At 33.9% G+C, this 13421-nt stretch overlaps 1 protein-coding gene and 1 long non-coding RNA gene across 7 annotated transcripts in view; one reads left to right on the top strand and one right to left on the bottom strand.

Annotated features, from left to right (window-relative positions):
* Positions 1-1415: 1415 nt before the first annotated feature.
* Positions 1416-13421, top strand: part of LOC111060315 (putative vitellogenin receptor) — a 16569-nt gene continuing 4563 nt past the window's right edge. The window contains exons 1-3 of one of the 6 annotated variants that reach the window (XM_039422442.1): positions 1416-1650; positions 5975-6092; positions 7155-7376. In XM_039422442.1, coding sequence (XP_039278376.1) covers positions 6014-6092; positions 7155-7376 — 301 coding nt within the window. In that variant the 5' untranslated portion in view covers positions 1416-1650; positions 5975-6013. Of the gene's footprint in view, positions 1986-5335; positions 5577-5974; positions 6093-7154; positions 7377-13421 lie in introns of those variants that run through there. The other 5 variants (XM_039422441.1, XM_039422446.1, XM_039422445.1 and 2 more) reach the window with 5 other exon arrangements.
* LOC120350106 overlaps positions 10140-13421 on the bottom strand; it is an 18193-nt gene continuing 14911 nt past the window's right edge. The window contains exon 3 of the long non-coding RNA XR_005570611.1: positions 10140-11290. This is a non-coding gene — a long non-coding RNA (uncharacterized LOC120350106). The remainder of the gene's footprint in view (positions 11291-13421) is intronic.

Below are 13421 nucleotides of genomic sequence, written 5' to 3'. Positions count from 1 at the left end.
GGCTTCTTAGAAAGAATAGCTTTAGTACTTTGAAAACATAGAGATTTCTGATTGGAAGTATCTTAAGCTGAAAAAACAGTGGCCAAGAATGATCAGTTCTGAGTGATTATATGTATAAATGATTTTTGAAAAATAATTATGGGATTCAGTGTTGTGACATAGGTTCCACCCCACAAAACAATACCATAGCTCATACGAGAGTTAATAAGTGCATGGTAAGCATTCAATAATACACGTGTAGGACACAAATCACGTAGCATGTAAAAGCTCCTTTATTCCTCTACAAAACTCCTTTTTCAATTTCGCCACATGATTTTTCCAAGACAATAAAGAGTCGATAACTAAACCTAAGTATTTAAAAGTATTCACAATGTTAATTGTTAGACAGTTACAGTTATTAACAACAGAGCAGGAATAGCTATGATAACACAGATCTGTGTCAAAAAATAAATTTTCCCTCAAGTTAAAGATCATGTACTTAGTTTTTTCACTTAAAACCATGAAATTTTTGCTGAACCAATAATTCAAGACTCTTAAATTAGCGCTCATTCTTGTGTAGGCTATATTGTATTGCAGGCTACATCTGAATATGTGAGTGCAGTATCATCTGCAAAAGCAGTCAACCTTCCATTAAATTTTGCATCACATAAATCATTTATATAAACAAGAAATAGGATAGGTCCCAAGACTGAACCTTGGGGCACACCATAATCTATATTCTTGAAACTACTGTAGCAACCCCCTACCCTCACACACTGCTTTCTGTTTCGAAGATAACTATGAAACCACTTGTATGGTAAGCCTCGTACCCCAGCTGCATATAACTTATTTAATAAAATTGAATGATCCACTGTATCAAAGGCCTTAGTGATATCTAGATCTAATGCTGAACATTTTTTACTCTCATTTTTTCTCTCATAGATATCCTTAAAAAATGAAACTAAAGCATCTTCGGTACTCTGGCCCTCTCTGAAACCAAATTGATTTTTACTAAAATAATCTATTTTTTTGAAAAAACCTATCAATCTAATTTTTATAATATTTTCAAAAATCTTGGTGAAAACTGACAATAGAGATATTGGACGGTAACTATTTGGTTTCTCTCTGCTGCCCTGTTTGAAAAGTGGGATTACAATAGCAACCTTCAAGCAGCCTTCTCAAAACACCAGCAATCTGAATGGAAATTCTCTTAACAATGTAACTGCTTATATTGTCAAACCCGGGAGCTTTATTGTTTTTCAAACCGGCTATTATCTTGAGAATTTCAGTTTCATTAGTGGGAATGGAAAACAAGGAATGCAAAATATTTTTATATTTGAAACGGTAATTCAATTCTGCATTATTCTCTACATTAATAATTGAATGTCTTAACTGTTGCGGTATTTTAATGAAAAATGAATTAAACTCTATAGCAATACGTTTTTATCAGTGATTGTCTCTGAACTGATTTCTAAACTTATAACATCATGCTTTGATTCCCGATCTCCTATCAAGCTGTTTACTATTCTCCATTGAGTTTTTAAATTACCTGAGCAATTATCAAATTTTTTCAAGTAGTACTGCTCTTTTGCTTTTCTCAGATCGGATTTTAATTTATTTCTGAATGTTCTGTAATATTCTTTCAAATTTAAATCATGTGGTCTTGAAATCGTAAGTTTGTACAGTTTTTTCCTTCTATTGATTCCTCTAAATAAGTAGTCAGAAATCCATGGAGTTAATTTATTATTGATAAAAACACTTTTTCGGGGTCTACTGCATTTACACTTATCTATTGAGTCTGATAATAGCTTGGTGAACGAATCGAAAGCAGCTGAGACGGAGTTCTTATCTAAGACGCTCTCCCATTGCAAACTTTGTAACTCTACTTTCAGTTGATCGAAATCAATCACAAGGCTGCTTCTTTCCGTGGCATCTTTAACATGATAACGTTTTCTTATATCTAGCTCCAGACGTAGGCCTACCATTGAATGGTCAGTAATTCCAAGGTGCAGTACTTTAGCATTGTAATCAACTAATTGTTTTATTTGGTTGAATCGGATGAAACAATGATCTAAACAACTCTGACTATCACCAACTATTCTTGTAGGCTCATTTATGAGGCAGTCTAATCCGTGGCTAGCCATCTGGCTAAGATAAGAATCAGCTACTCTATCATCAAGCAGTAAATTACAATTTATATCTCCGGTGAAAATAATATTCTTTCCTTTTAGAGAAGCTATCATGCAATCGATATCATCGAGAAATTCCGTTATAGGAATACTGTGATATTCCCAACAGTTCCCGAGATATTCGCTCTTGAAGGTGAGCAATTGTTAAAATAACATGTTTTCATTCAATTTCTTGCTCTTTCAGTGCTTATAACTCTCCAAAAATGCACCGTAAAAATTACTCTTTGAAAATTAATGATGTATTATTTCACTATTCCAAATTTTCGTTTCATTGTTATAGCAACTTTAATGAAGGTGATGAAATTTTCAATATTGCAAATTAAAATTGAAAGAGCAAAAATTGAAATAAACCTGTTATTTTAGCAATTGCACACTTTCAAGACGGTAGGGGTAGGGACTTTTGATATGTTTACCTCCTTACTACCCTAAACAGTACTGCGGTGTCAAAAATTATCTTCCAAACTTTTCCCTCTATAGTATTTCCTTGACTGGAAATTAGTTTTTCTTCACTAATATATGGGTTCTCATCAACATCAAAGAATAGAAGGAAAAATAACACCTATTTATTAGTATTAATCTTTTATGCCAAAAGTTAACAATTTAATTATATATTTATTCATTCATTCATTCATTGTCACATTACATCAACTTTTTGAGTTTCACTCATAATATGACTGGTGACATCTCAGTATTACTAAATCTAAATTACTACCTACAAATAATTACTATAGGCAGTATTGTCAAGTGTAGGCTAAATAATAATAAAAATGCATGATTACCGTATACATAGAATTCTTTTATGTATACAAAATAATTGTTTATAATGTATATCTATTCTACTTAATTGAAATTGTGAAATGGATCCGAGTACCGTACAAGGTTTTTTCAATTAGAAATTTTCTGATTGCTTTGAAAAAAATTACCGAATTTATGTCTCTAATGGCTGCTGGTAGTTTATTGTAACATCTCATTCCGGCTTGGAAGGGAGTTTTTTCCATGAATGTGCTCCTATGAATTCGGTAAGCAATCAGGTTTCTTTGACGTGTATTGTAGGCCTACTCATTTGTGCACAAGTGAAATTGGTAAATATTTAGTTTAACAAAAACCATCAATTGATATATGTAGATAGAAGGCAGTGTAAGAATGTCAAGGTCTTTAAAATACGTTTTACAAGAGTCTTTTGCTCGTAATCCACAAATCACTCTTAATATCTTCTTCTGGATAATAACGATTGTGTGGCTACCTACTGAATTCCCCCAAAAAATTGCCCCATTGCTCAAGTGGGAATAAGCATAAGCATATGCATAAGCATATTAAACTGCCAAAAGGGTGTTTCTGTCAAGACGGTGAGATACCGTAGTGTTTTAGTATAGCATAATAGGTACGGTTCATTTTTTTTGTTATGTATTGAATAAGTGTTCTTTCCAAGAGAAACTCGATATGATCTATTATTAGACCTAAGAATTTAATTAATGAGGATGATGTTAACCGGTCTTCTATTGTTGGAAGTTGAGTTCTATTTACAGCTGTTAAATTACGGGTTGCTGTTTATTATTTAGCATATAACCCTACTACACAAATATTTATAATATGTTATCTAACACAAGTCACACATATAAACAATGAAATCATTTCAGTCACATTTAAAAAAAGGTGGAACACAATTTAAGAACAAAATTTTAAAAGTTATAAACATAATTATATCTAGTCAATTTAAATATGCCACTGCATCTGGTGTAGCTACCAGGAAGTCATCCAACCTGCCCTCATAAAGCTGTTATTGTGCACTCTTCTACAGTGTCTTATGGTTTGCACAGCGCCACACTCACAAAAAGGTGTTGGAGCCTTTCCCCACTTGTGCAACGCATAGGCACATCTTCCACGCTGAGTTCGGATCCTGTTAAGAGCTGACCATAGTTTGTGCGGCAAATCAAAACCTGGTGGCTTTTTGGTGATACATGGGGTAAGATCGATTTGCCTTGCATGCCATTCTTGTTGCCAGGCGTCTGTTGAAATGAACCCACCATCCAAAGCATGTAATGCCGTTCTAGTGGGAGGCTCCCGAGATGCCAGGCGGATTTGATTGGCATGTTCTATATCCCCATGTATTGGCAAGTTTTGATTTTACAGGATCTTATTTTACAGGCTCTCTTGCTTGTTAGAGCATTCATGCGTCGGAGGTTGGGGGGTGGAATGCGACTCATCACCGGGAGCCATTCTATAGGTGTCGATTTTATGACTCCAGCAACCATCCTCGGGTTGCTGTGAATTAGATGAAATGTTTAATTTTAGTTCAAAATGAAGTCATTTGCTTCAAACCATTCTGCCATTACTTCCAGAGCACTATTTAATTTATTTGCCAGTTTTTTCATTAGAGCCTGATGCTAAGGCGGTTGTATCATCAGCATCAATAATTAATTTTGAGTCAGGTGATGCCTTCGTAGATAATAATTAATATACACTAAAAAAAGCAAGGGTTCCAGGACAGAACCTTGAGGTACTCCATTTGGAACTCTTATGATCATCCCAAAAGTTTATTGGAAGTTCTTTTCTCAAAACATAATATAGAGCTTTTCTATAGACTTCATCAGTGCCTCTATATGTGTTGATACATCGTAGGTGTATCGTTTTGTGTACCTTCAGCTTCAGACCGCATTCTATATAGTTGCGGACAGTAGGCCTATTGCCTATATTAGGTAGCCGTTCTCAGCCTGCGGTGCGGACCGTAACGCAGTTCATAAACTCTCTCGTAAGCAGAGCCCATTCACTTGGACGAATCGCAACCGCAGAGCATAAACGGCCCTTATTAGCTTTTGCCTTTATACGTAGGATTTATATGATTATTCATTTCAGAAATGCCAAACATTGAGTTATTTCGTCTCATTATTGAATCTCATTCTCTAGTAGAAGCGTAGGTAATTGAATATTACGTGATATTATACGTGATCATCCTAGATTCAAATTGAAACTGTAGAAAACGCACTTTTTATTTGAAATTTTAATTATTTTAGTCCAAATAAAAATTGAACAAGTGATAGTCACGCTAATCAAAATTAAGTACTACATCTTCAAAACAATTTCATCATCAAATTGATTCAATAGAATGAGAAAAATAAAATGTTTATGGAGCTATGAATATGAAAAATATGCTGAAAATAGAGTGATAATTGGAAAATATCCAATTGCTTTTAATATGCAGTAGGTGTTAAACTGATATGATTATACATAATGAAGACGATAGAACTTCTTCAGTAGGCCTATATTAATTACGGTACAGTAATATATTTCTCTATATACAATTCAAGAATATATTTATTTGCTCAGATTTACCAAAACTCCTACGGTACCGTAATCATATTTTTACCCCGCTTGGAAGTCATTACGGTATATTTGTTCCACTTCGAAATGGTGAGTACATTATTTCTATTGGGATATAGATGATAAATGTTCAAGGAATAAATATTTCCTCAAACTGAAAGCTCAAATATATGAGTATTATATCTGAGGTCGGTATTTATTTTGTTATAATGTGTCTTCTGAACCAAAAAAAGATTTTTCGCTCAGAAATGAGTTCTAATTCTTTGCTATTATAGTCCTAATTTGTTTTATGATTGAAAATAATGAGGTTGCTTCTATTCTCTATTTATTATGATACTGTCTACAAAAATAAAACTATTATTTTAATGTTACGGTTTATCACCTTTCTATCAGACTCTTTGTTTTAGATAATACTTGGAAAATTGTTTTACCATTATGCGAGTCTTTATTACTAATATCAAATATTTAACTTAGCCTACTTATTTCAGATTGTAAAAAGATTAATATTTTTTATAGTAAAAATATTGATGATAATTCATGACTGCACATGCCTGCCTTCGCATAAATTATCGGCCAACATCACAAAGCGTCAAATAGTACCGATGGGTAAGTTGGACAATAATGTTGATTGTTAATACAGTTGATAATATATCACTCAAGAACAGTAGAAATAGTATAACGTATTTTCCAAACAGTGTCCGAAAAAAAGGGATTTTTTAACACTTTGATTCAATTAATTAATAATTATTGCATTATGGTATTTATTTGATTTCCAACGGCTACACCAATAATTAACAACCGTTATTCGTTTAAAGCTTCTCTCTAGATTAAAATTAGAGGTAGAGTGAAGTTGCAAGCTCTTATTTTATTATTAGAATATTAAAAAAAAAATTATATTTTTAATCTCAAAAATTCAGTCAGAATTGTATTTCAGGCAGTGGAAAATTATTTTATTTTCTATATGCCTATGAATATAGTACTTCATGTTGTGCATTATTCAATTTCCAATGTAGTTCCTAAAAAAATTGTGTGTAGAAATGATGATGATGATCATGTGAAGCAAAGATTAAAGTGAAAAAATGTCAATCTACATGAACTCTTTGATAAATTTGGTACTCACTTCATATATTATGTGACAGTTCATATTCAATTCTGGTGAAACCTACGGTACTTTAATATATCTGGTACTGTGGTACTCACTTGATAATCTTCATAATGTAGGCCTCCTACAAGGGAAAATTGTTTCGGTTGTTGGATTTATGGGATATATATTTTGTCATCAATTACCTACCTACCTACGTGAGAAGCTTATTGTCACTATAATGGAGAATGGTCATTCTTTCATACCATCATACCTTCTTTTATATACCTTAGATTTTCTATGATTATGGCTCTTAACTGTTTATATTCAATATGAAACAGCTTGAATTTGTCGCAACCACTCAGACCTATTTATTAGAACATTTTTCCAAAAAAATGCAATGTTCTAAACTCCTTATTATTAGAGCATTATTCTCAAAAATGTTCCAAAAAGGCTGTGCCAATTTGACTTTATAGTATGAGAGGTTCCAAGAGAAATAAATGTTCCAAGAAGCTCTTACAATTTGAATTTACCAGTATGAGAGGTTTTTTAATTTTCTTCAACTAACCTATCGTTTCATATTCCAGGATGTGATTATAGCTCCAATTGCAAATATTATGAGTGGTGCGTGAGGAAAAAATGTGAGTGGGCCTGTATAGATAGAATGGACTGTGAATCTTGGTCCACGGATGGTCATTGCGTAGCACTAAATAATTCTGGATACTGTCGATTCTACTCTTCAACCGCATTATCCGATCTTTTTGACACATCAGATCCCTCTGAAATAAAAAGAGGTATCAAAAAAGCTGGTACGTTTTTAACATAATATTTCTACAGACCTATTCCATTGTATTTTATATATTGATTTTTGGGGCCAAAGTCTCCTCTTGTTTCTGTTTTCCATAATTGTAATGTTTGATCAATAAATTAGTTATTAGTAGGTACGGTAATGAATAATTAAATGAGGTAGTGAATAAAATTCCCCTTAAATAATTTATTTTCATATCAAGATTTATTCTTTTTTAGAAGTATCCATCCATTTTCTCCATCAATTCATAACTTACATTGTGGAGCAGGGAAACTGGAGATTTTGAATGTTACCCTACAATTCGCAGTACTGTAGATTCAGTGTAGGCCTACTTGAGTAGGCCTACCGGTAGCTGTTGTTGGAAATTTTGCATAATTGATGTGAATGCATTGACAATAATTGGTAATCAAGGATCATTGAACTATAAGTGCAATAATGTGGAGCGTGCAATAGCAGTGAGAGCATATTCCATAAGTAGGCCTATGTGGTAATTCAGGGTTGGGCAGGGAGGTGTGGATGATTTAAAATAACAGTTACACACTCATTTTTAAACGAAACTCAACATTCATTTTTCCAGTGTGTACATTGGATGTTGCCATTATAAAAATTAGAGAGGAAAATATTGAAACATTTATTATGAACATAAAATAACATTTTTTAAATGCTGTCAGTTCTTGTCCATACACTCCTGTAGACGTTATGAGAAGTTGTCCATACTCCTCTGAAGCATTGCACCTGGTACCGCTTGAATTTATTGTGTTATTGTTCCACTCAGGGCTACAAGGGTTCGTGGTTTGTTTATGTATACAAGTGCTTTTAGGTAGCCACATGAAAAATAGTCACAAGTGACAGGTGCGGTTAACGAGGAAGCCACTCCACATCTCCACGCAACGAAATGAGGCGTCCAGGGAAGGTCTGCGATAGAAATTCTATAGCTGCTCTCGATGTATGGCATGTCGCCCCATCGTTAGGTAACGACCGCATTGACAGTGACCGTTTGACCGTTTTATCGAAAAAAGTAAGGGGCCAATAATAAGTTTCATGGTTTAAGTTTAAGTTTTATTTCCACGTGCAATGCTTCGGAGGAGTATATAGACAACTTCTCACCTCGCCTACAGAAGTGTATGGAAAAAACTGACAGCATTTAACAGATGTTATTTTTTGTTCATACCGGTAATAAATGTTTTAATATTTTCCTCTCTAATTTTCATAATGGCAACATCCAAGGTACACACTGAGAAAAAAACATTTTGAGTTTCGTTTATGAGAGTGTAACTGCTATTTTAAATCATCCATACCTCCCTGCTCAATCCTGTATTATAACTGTGCCACAGAGAATATTACTTCCCAATTTGATGTCAAACGCGCGTATATCCCGTAGAAATATTTTAGAGGCAATATGCAACGGACACATATTATCATACAAGAACTTTCAAATTTATTTACCAATAAATAGAATGTATCCACATATGTTGACCCAGCATTTGAGTGCGGTAGGTAGGCTATATATAAACAAAAACATCAACATGAGATCATTATGCTATTCCCCAATATGCTAGACCTTTTTCTCAACATGCCGAGAGATTTTCTCAACAGGCATACAGTGCTGTGAACGTCAAAGAGATCTCCTCATTCTGATTTCACATTGAAAAGTGAATAGGAATTTTGATTATAGGATCGTAGATGGAATGATGAATTTATGCCAGTCCAGTAATCAATTACTGTAGTTTTATGAATTTTCCGTGGAAATTACATAATTTTAAATCTCCAGCGCCACACACTCTTTTTCCCTGCGCCACTCTGTATTATAGAGCCTACAATCTAATCGGTCTGCTCAATAAATTGAGACAATAATAATTCGTCTCTTCTTCATATACTACTGCAATCTAGTAGTCTACAAACGATAGTGAGAGCAATATGTTTCCCTGAAATACCCTATGAATTTGTTATACTGTAATATAAGATTAGGTGCCGATTGCACAAAAGCCTGTTAAATTTTAACCGTGATTAATTCTAACGAGAACAAATCAGAGAAGCCGTCTTTCCAAAAAAGCCTTCTCTGATTGGTTCTCGTAAATTGGCAATATTTGAATCGGAATAATATTGTAATATTGAATAAGGTAATATTTTGTTTTCTATTGTTTTATATTTGCGTTCCTGTATCATTAACGCGAACTAATTTTCATTACGGTAATTATGTAGGCCTACATAATAATATTGTTTTTCTGATTTAAGCATAACAGACTTGGATTTTCAAATTTAATACACACGAAAGTGGTAGGCCCACTTCTTCTTTGGGAAATATTGTCCAATTTATGAGATTTTTATGAATAGAACTAAAGTTCATTCAATCTATTATGGCTATATAATTATTGATATACTTATTACTGTCAAATAAAATCGATTTTTTTGAAGTGTCGAGAATTTTTAAAAGGAGAATAAGATCCTTCCAGGAACCTACCCAACAATTATGAGTTCCAAAACACTTTTTTTATGACAAGCAGTTGCAATAAATAAAGGCCACTTGAGCCGTTCTATTGCACGCAAATTGCCTAATAATATACTCACTAGTCACTTGCCGCCATGTGGTGGAACGGGTTGGCTGTAAGGGGTGATGTGGAGGCCAACTATTATTATTAATATTATTACCTATATTAAAGTGCTGCAGCTATACATCAGTTATTTAAATAAGTGGTAGTTTGTTCTCAATGAAGTGAAATTAAAAACATAGTAATCAATTTACATTGTGAATTTAACAGGTTCCTATTGCACAAGAACTGATGACTGTGCTCCCCACCTATACTGTCATACCGACAGCAAATGCACCGACCCCTGCGAAAAACTAGTCAAGTGCGTCACGTTTGGGTTCGGCAATCCAGGCTTCATTGTGTCCAGCAATGATTTCAGATATGAAACCAGTCACGCACATCGCTGTCTTGTACAGGATTATACGCTGCGATGCGTCTAATATGCTACCTAATAAATGTATTGCTCAATGTATCAGTAATAGAACAATAAATAACTAATACTGTTGAACTAATTGTGAATGTGGACAGTAAACCTCATAGTCTATATGTTGAATAAAGACATAGAACCATATTGGAATTAAAATTTTGGTCCTCTTTGCATTATGAGTTTGTTTCAGACTTCATTATTGTCCACTTCTCAATGTTGCATGTTGCATTACAAAACTGTAGCAACTTTTTAAGTTTCAAAAATTAGGTTCTTATTTCATCGTTGATAAAAAAGTAGGTTTGACAATTTTAAGCTAGCCCTAAATAAAACTATAGTTCCATTGTTAATATCATAGCAACATGGAACGAGATTATAAAGGTTTAATAAAATGTTATTCTTTCTATAAACTAGAATCATGGTGTATGCCACACATGTAGGCTACAACATGTGACCATCACTCCTTCACCCTACAGAATTATCGGACATGAGTAGGATCGGAACGCTGCATAACAAAGTGTGCTTGTTCCCGGCTTGAAACGTGTGGCCCTGGTTTTTTCATTCGTATTATTTGCAAGAGTTTTATTATCCTCCATTATACACACATAAATAGGCCTAGGTCTACTATATTGTAAGTGAATTTGAAATAAAAGCCTAGGTACATCTTATTTCAATCACATTTTAATTTCTTCTACTGTTTAATTTAGTTTTGAAATGGACGAATCGATTGGAGTTTTACATTTATTATGCTGCTGGATACTTATTTACAGCTTAGAGTTTAGTCTTGGAAAACTCAGCTGAATTCATCGCGGTACTCCGCGTTGTCCCTGAGGACAACAAAGCCTGGATTGTCTGGTCCATCCGTTGTGCACTTCAATAGGTCATCACAGGGGTTGATGCACTTATTGTTGGTATGGCAATATAAGTCAGGTGAACATTCATAAGTGTGTTCACAATCATCATCTGTAAAGAATAGAAGAATAATGATAAACCTAAACCTGGAAGAAGAGAGTTATTGATTTTTGCATTCAATTGTAGGTATTCAAGTCAAAATTGTACAAAAAACAACATTATATAAAAACTAGCCGTCAGGCTCGCTTCGCTCGCCATATCCGTCTTGTCAGGGGGCGGAGCCCCCTGGACCTCCGGCTGGATCGTCCAAAAATGAGATCAGCGGGCTCGCTTCGCTCACCTGCATTTTTCATTTGAGCATGCTTCTTCAGTCAAAGCTGAGAAAGCGCAAAAAACGCTGGAAAAACGCAGATTTTGGGCGTATCTTTGGCGTTATTACAAATTCCTTCTAACCTATAGCTGAGCTTCTGTACTAAATTTGAACAATTTCTGTTCATTTGTTTCGATAAATCTGAGAAAAAACAAGACAACGCTGGAAAAACGCAGATTTTGGGCGTATCTTTAGAAATTTTTCCAAATCCGTTCTTAGTGCGCCTCTAAAGGGCCAACTGAACATACCTACCAAATTTGAACGTTTTTGGTCCGGTAGATTATTAGGTCTGCGAGTATGTGAGTCAGTGAGTGAGTGAGTGCCATTTCGCTTATATATAATATAGATTAAGATTTCTGTTTATATTATTGATTTTGTATTAACTGTTTATATGTATCCTGCAAGATTATTGATTTTATAATATAAAGAAGAGAAACAAACTTTTTGAATCCCACTGTTGTTTTTTTCTTTTAATTATAACCTATTTTTTATCCTTTTCAAGATTGACTTGACATTAGGAGAGTAGCACATTCTCATTGTTGACAAGATTTTGTAAGAACTAATACGGTTATGGTTTAATTTATTATTACTGTAAGGAGAGAGTTTTAATTTTTTTACAAATAACATCAAAGTAGTCCATGATTGGGATAGTGAGAGAGAGAGAGAGAGAGAGAATAAGAGCATCCATTGTATTAATATAGGCTCATTATAATCAGTAGGGCGGGAATTTTCATTGCCTGTATCATTATTGCTACTTCCATTTATTGAGCTCATTGTAGCACAGCATTAGTACAGTGAATATACTATTTACAGTGAATAGCATCAGGCCCCACAACTAGATTTTACACACCTTCTTCCAATTCCGGGACTTTTTGGGCATTCTTAGATTGAGATTTCTTAAGATTTCTGGGCATATTATTATTATTATTCTAAGAATAAAGTTTTCTGGACACACTGGGCTCTTTCATATGAATAACTAACGTACAATCTGGAACATTAATTGCCTATCTCAAACAAAACGTACCTCCAGATTTCGATCCAAATTCTAACTCGGGGGAGATATATAGTCGCGTACCCCCCTAAATAAGACGTACCTTAGGATTTTGTTCCAGATGTTAACTCGAATATAATGTCATTGCCCATATCTGAATGAACACGACACACAGAAATGTGGCGTTCCAGTACAGTATCCATCTCGAATCCATGTATCGCAATCCATTCTGCCCGCACACACCGACTTACATCTGTTTTCTGCAGTAAACCACTCATGTTCTTCACAGTCAATTTTAGACCAACATTCTAGAAAACATTGGTTTATCAGATTATAGTCTCCATGTAAACATTTCATTAGAGTTTCCTTATTATAACATACATTGTTCTGCTGGCAAAACTGGCCATTGAATGAGAGATTATAAACACTCTATTATTGATATAAGTTAATCAAATTCATGAAATAAAAAATCCAGGAACTTGTCTGTTGAAAACAATAATTGAAAAAGTAGTCTACTTTTAGATGAATTTAGGCTTTATTTGTGAGTAACTTATAATTACCAGTATTCATCTTCTATGGAATAATTCTGAATTCTAATTGGAATGATTGTCTCCTTCAAAAAAATAATGCAACATAATAAATCGTCAGTTTTTCAAACAAACAAGAATGTCACTTCGTTTTCAAGTGACCATATGAGTATAGACTTGGGCATTTTTGATGCCTAGTATAATAAATAGCACTATATATATGCCTGTTTATATATATTCCAACTCAACAAAGAAAATGTTTTCCAAAAAATAACGAAAAATATTATAGTTCTTCACATTTCGATTTGGAGAATAAAACTCTTCATTGTATTTATGGGTAATTGGGGAAGAAAA

This window comes from Nilaparvata lugens, chromosome 2, assembly GCF_014356525.2.
Source record: "Nilaparvata lugens isolate BPH chromosome 2, ASM1435652v1, whole genome shotgun sequence".
NCBI lineage: Eukaryota > Metazoa > Arthropoda > Insecta > Hemiptera > Delphacidae > Nilaparvata > Nilaparvata lugens.
The sequence above is the reverse complement of the archived record's forward strand: the minus strand, read 5'-3'. Positions and strand labels throughout refer to the sequence as shown.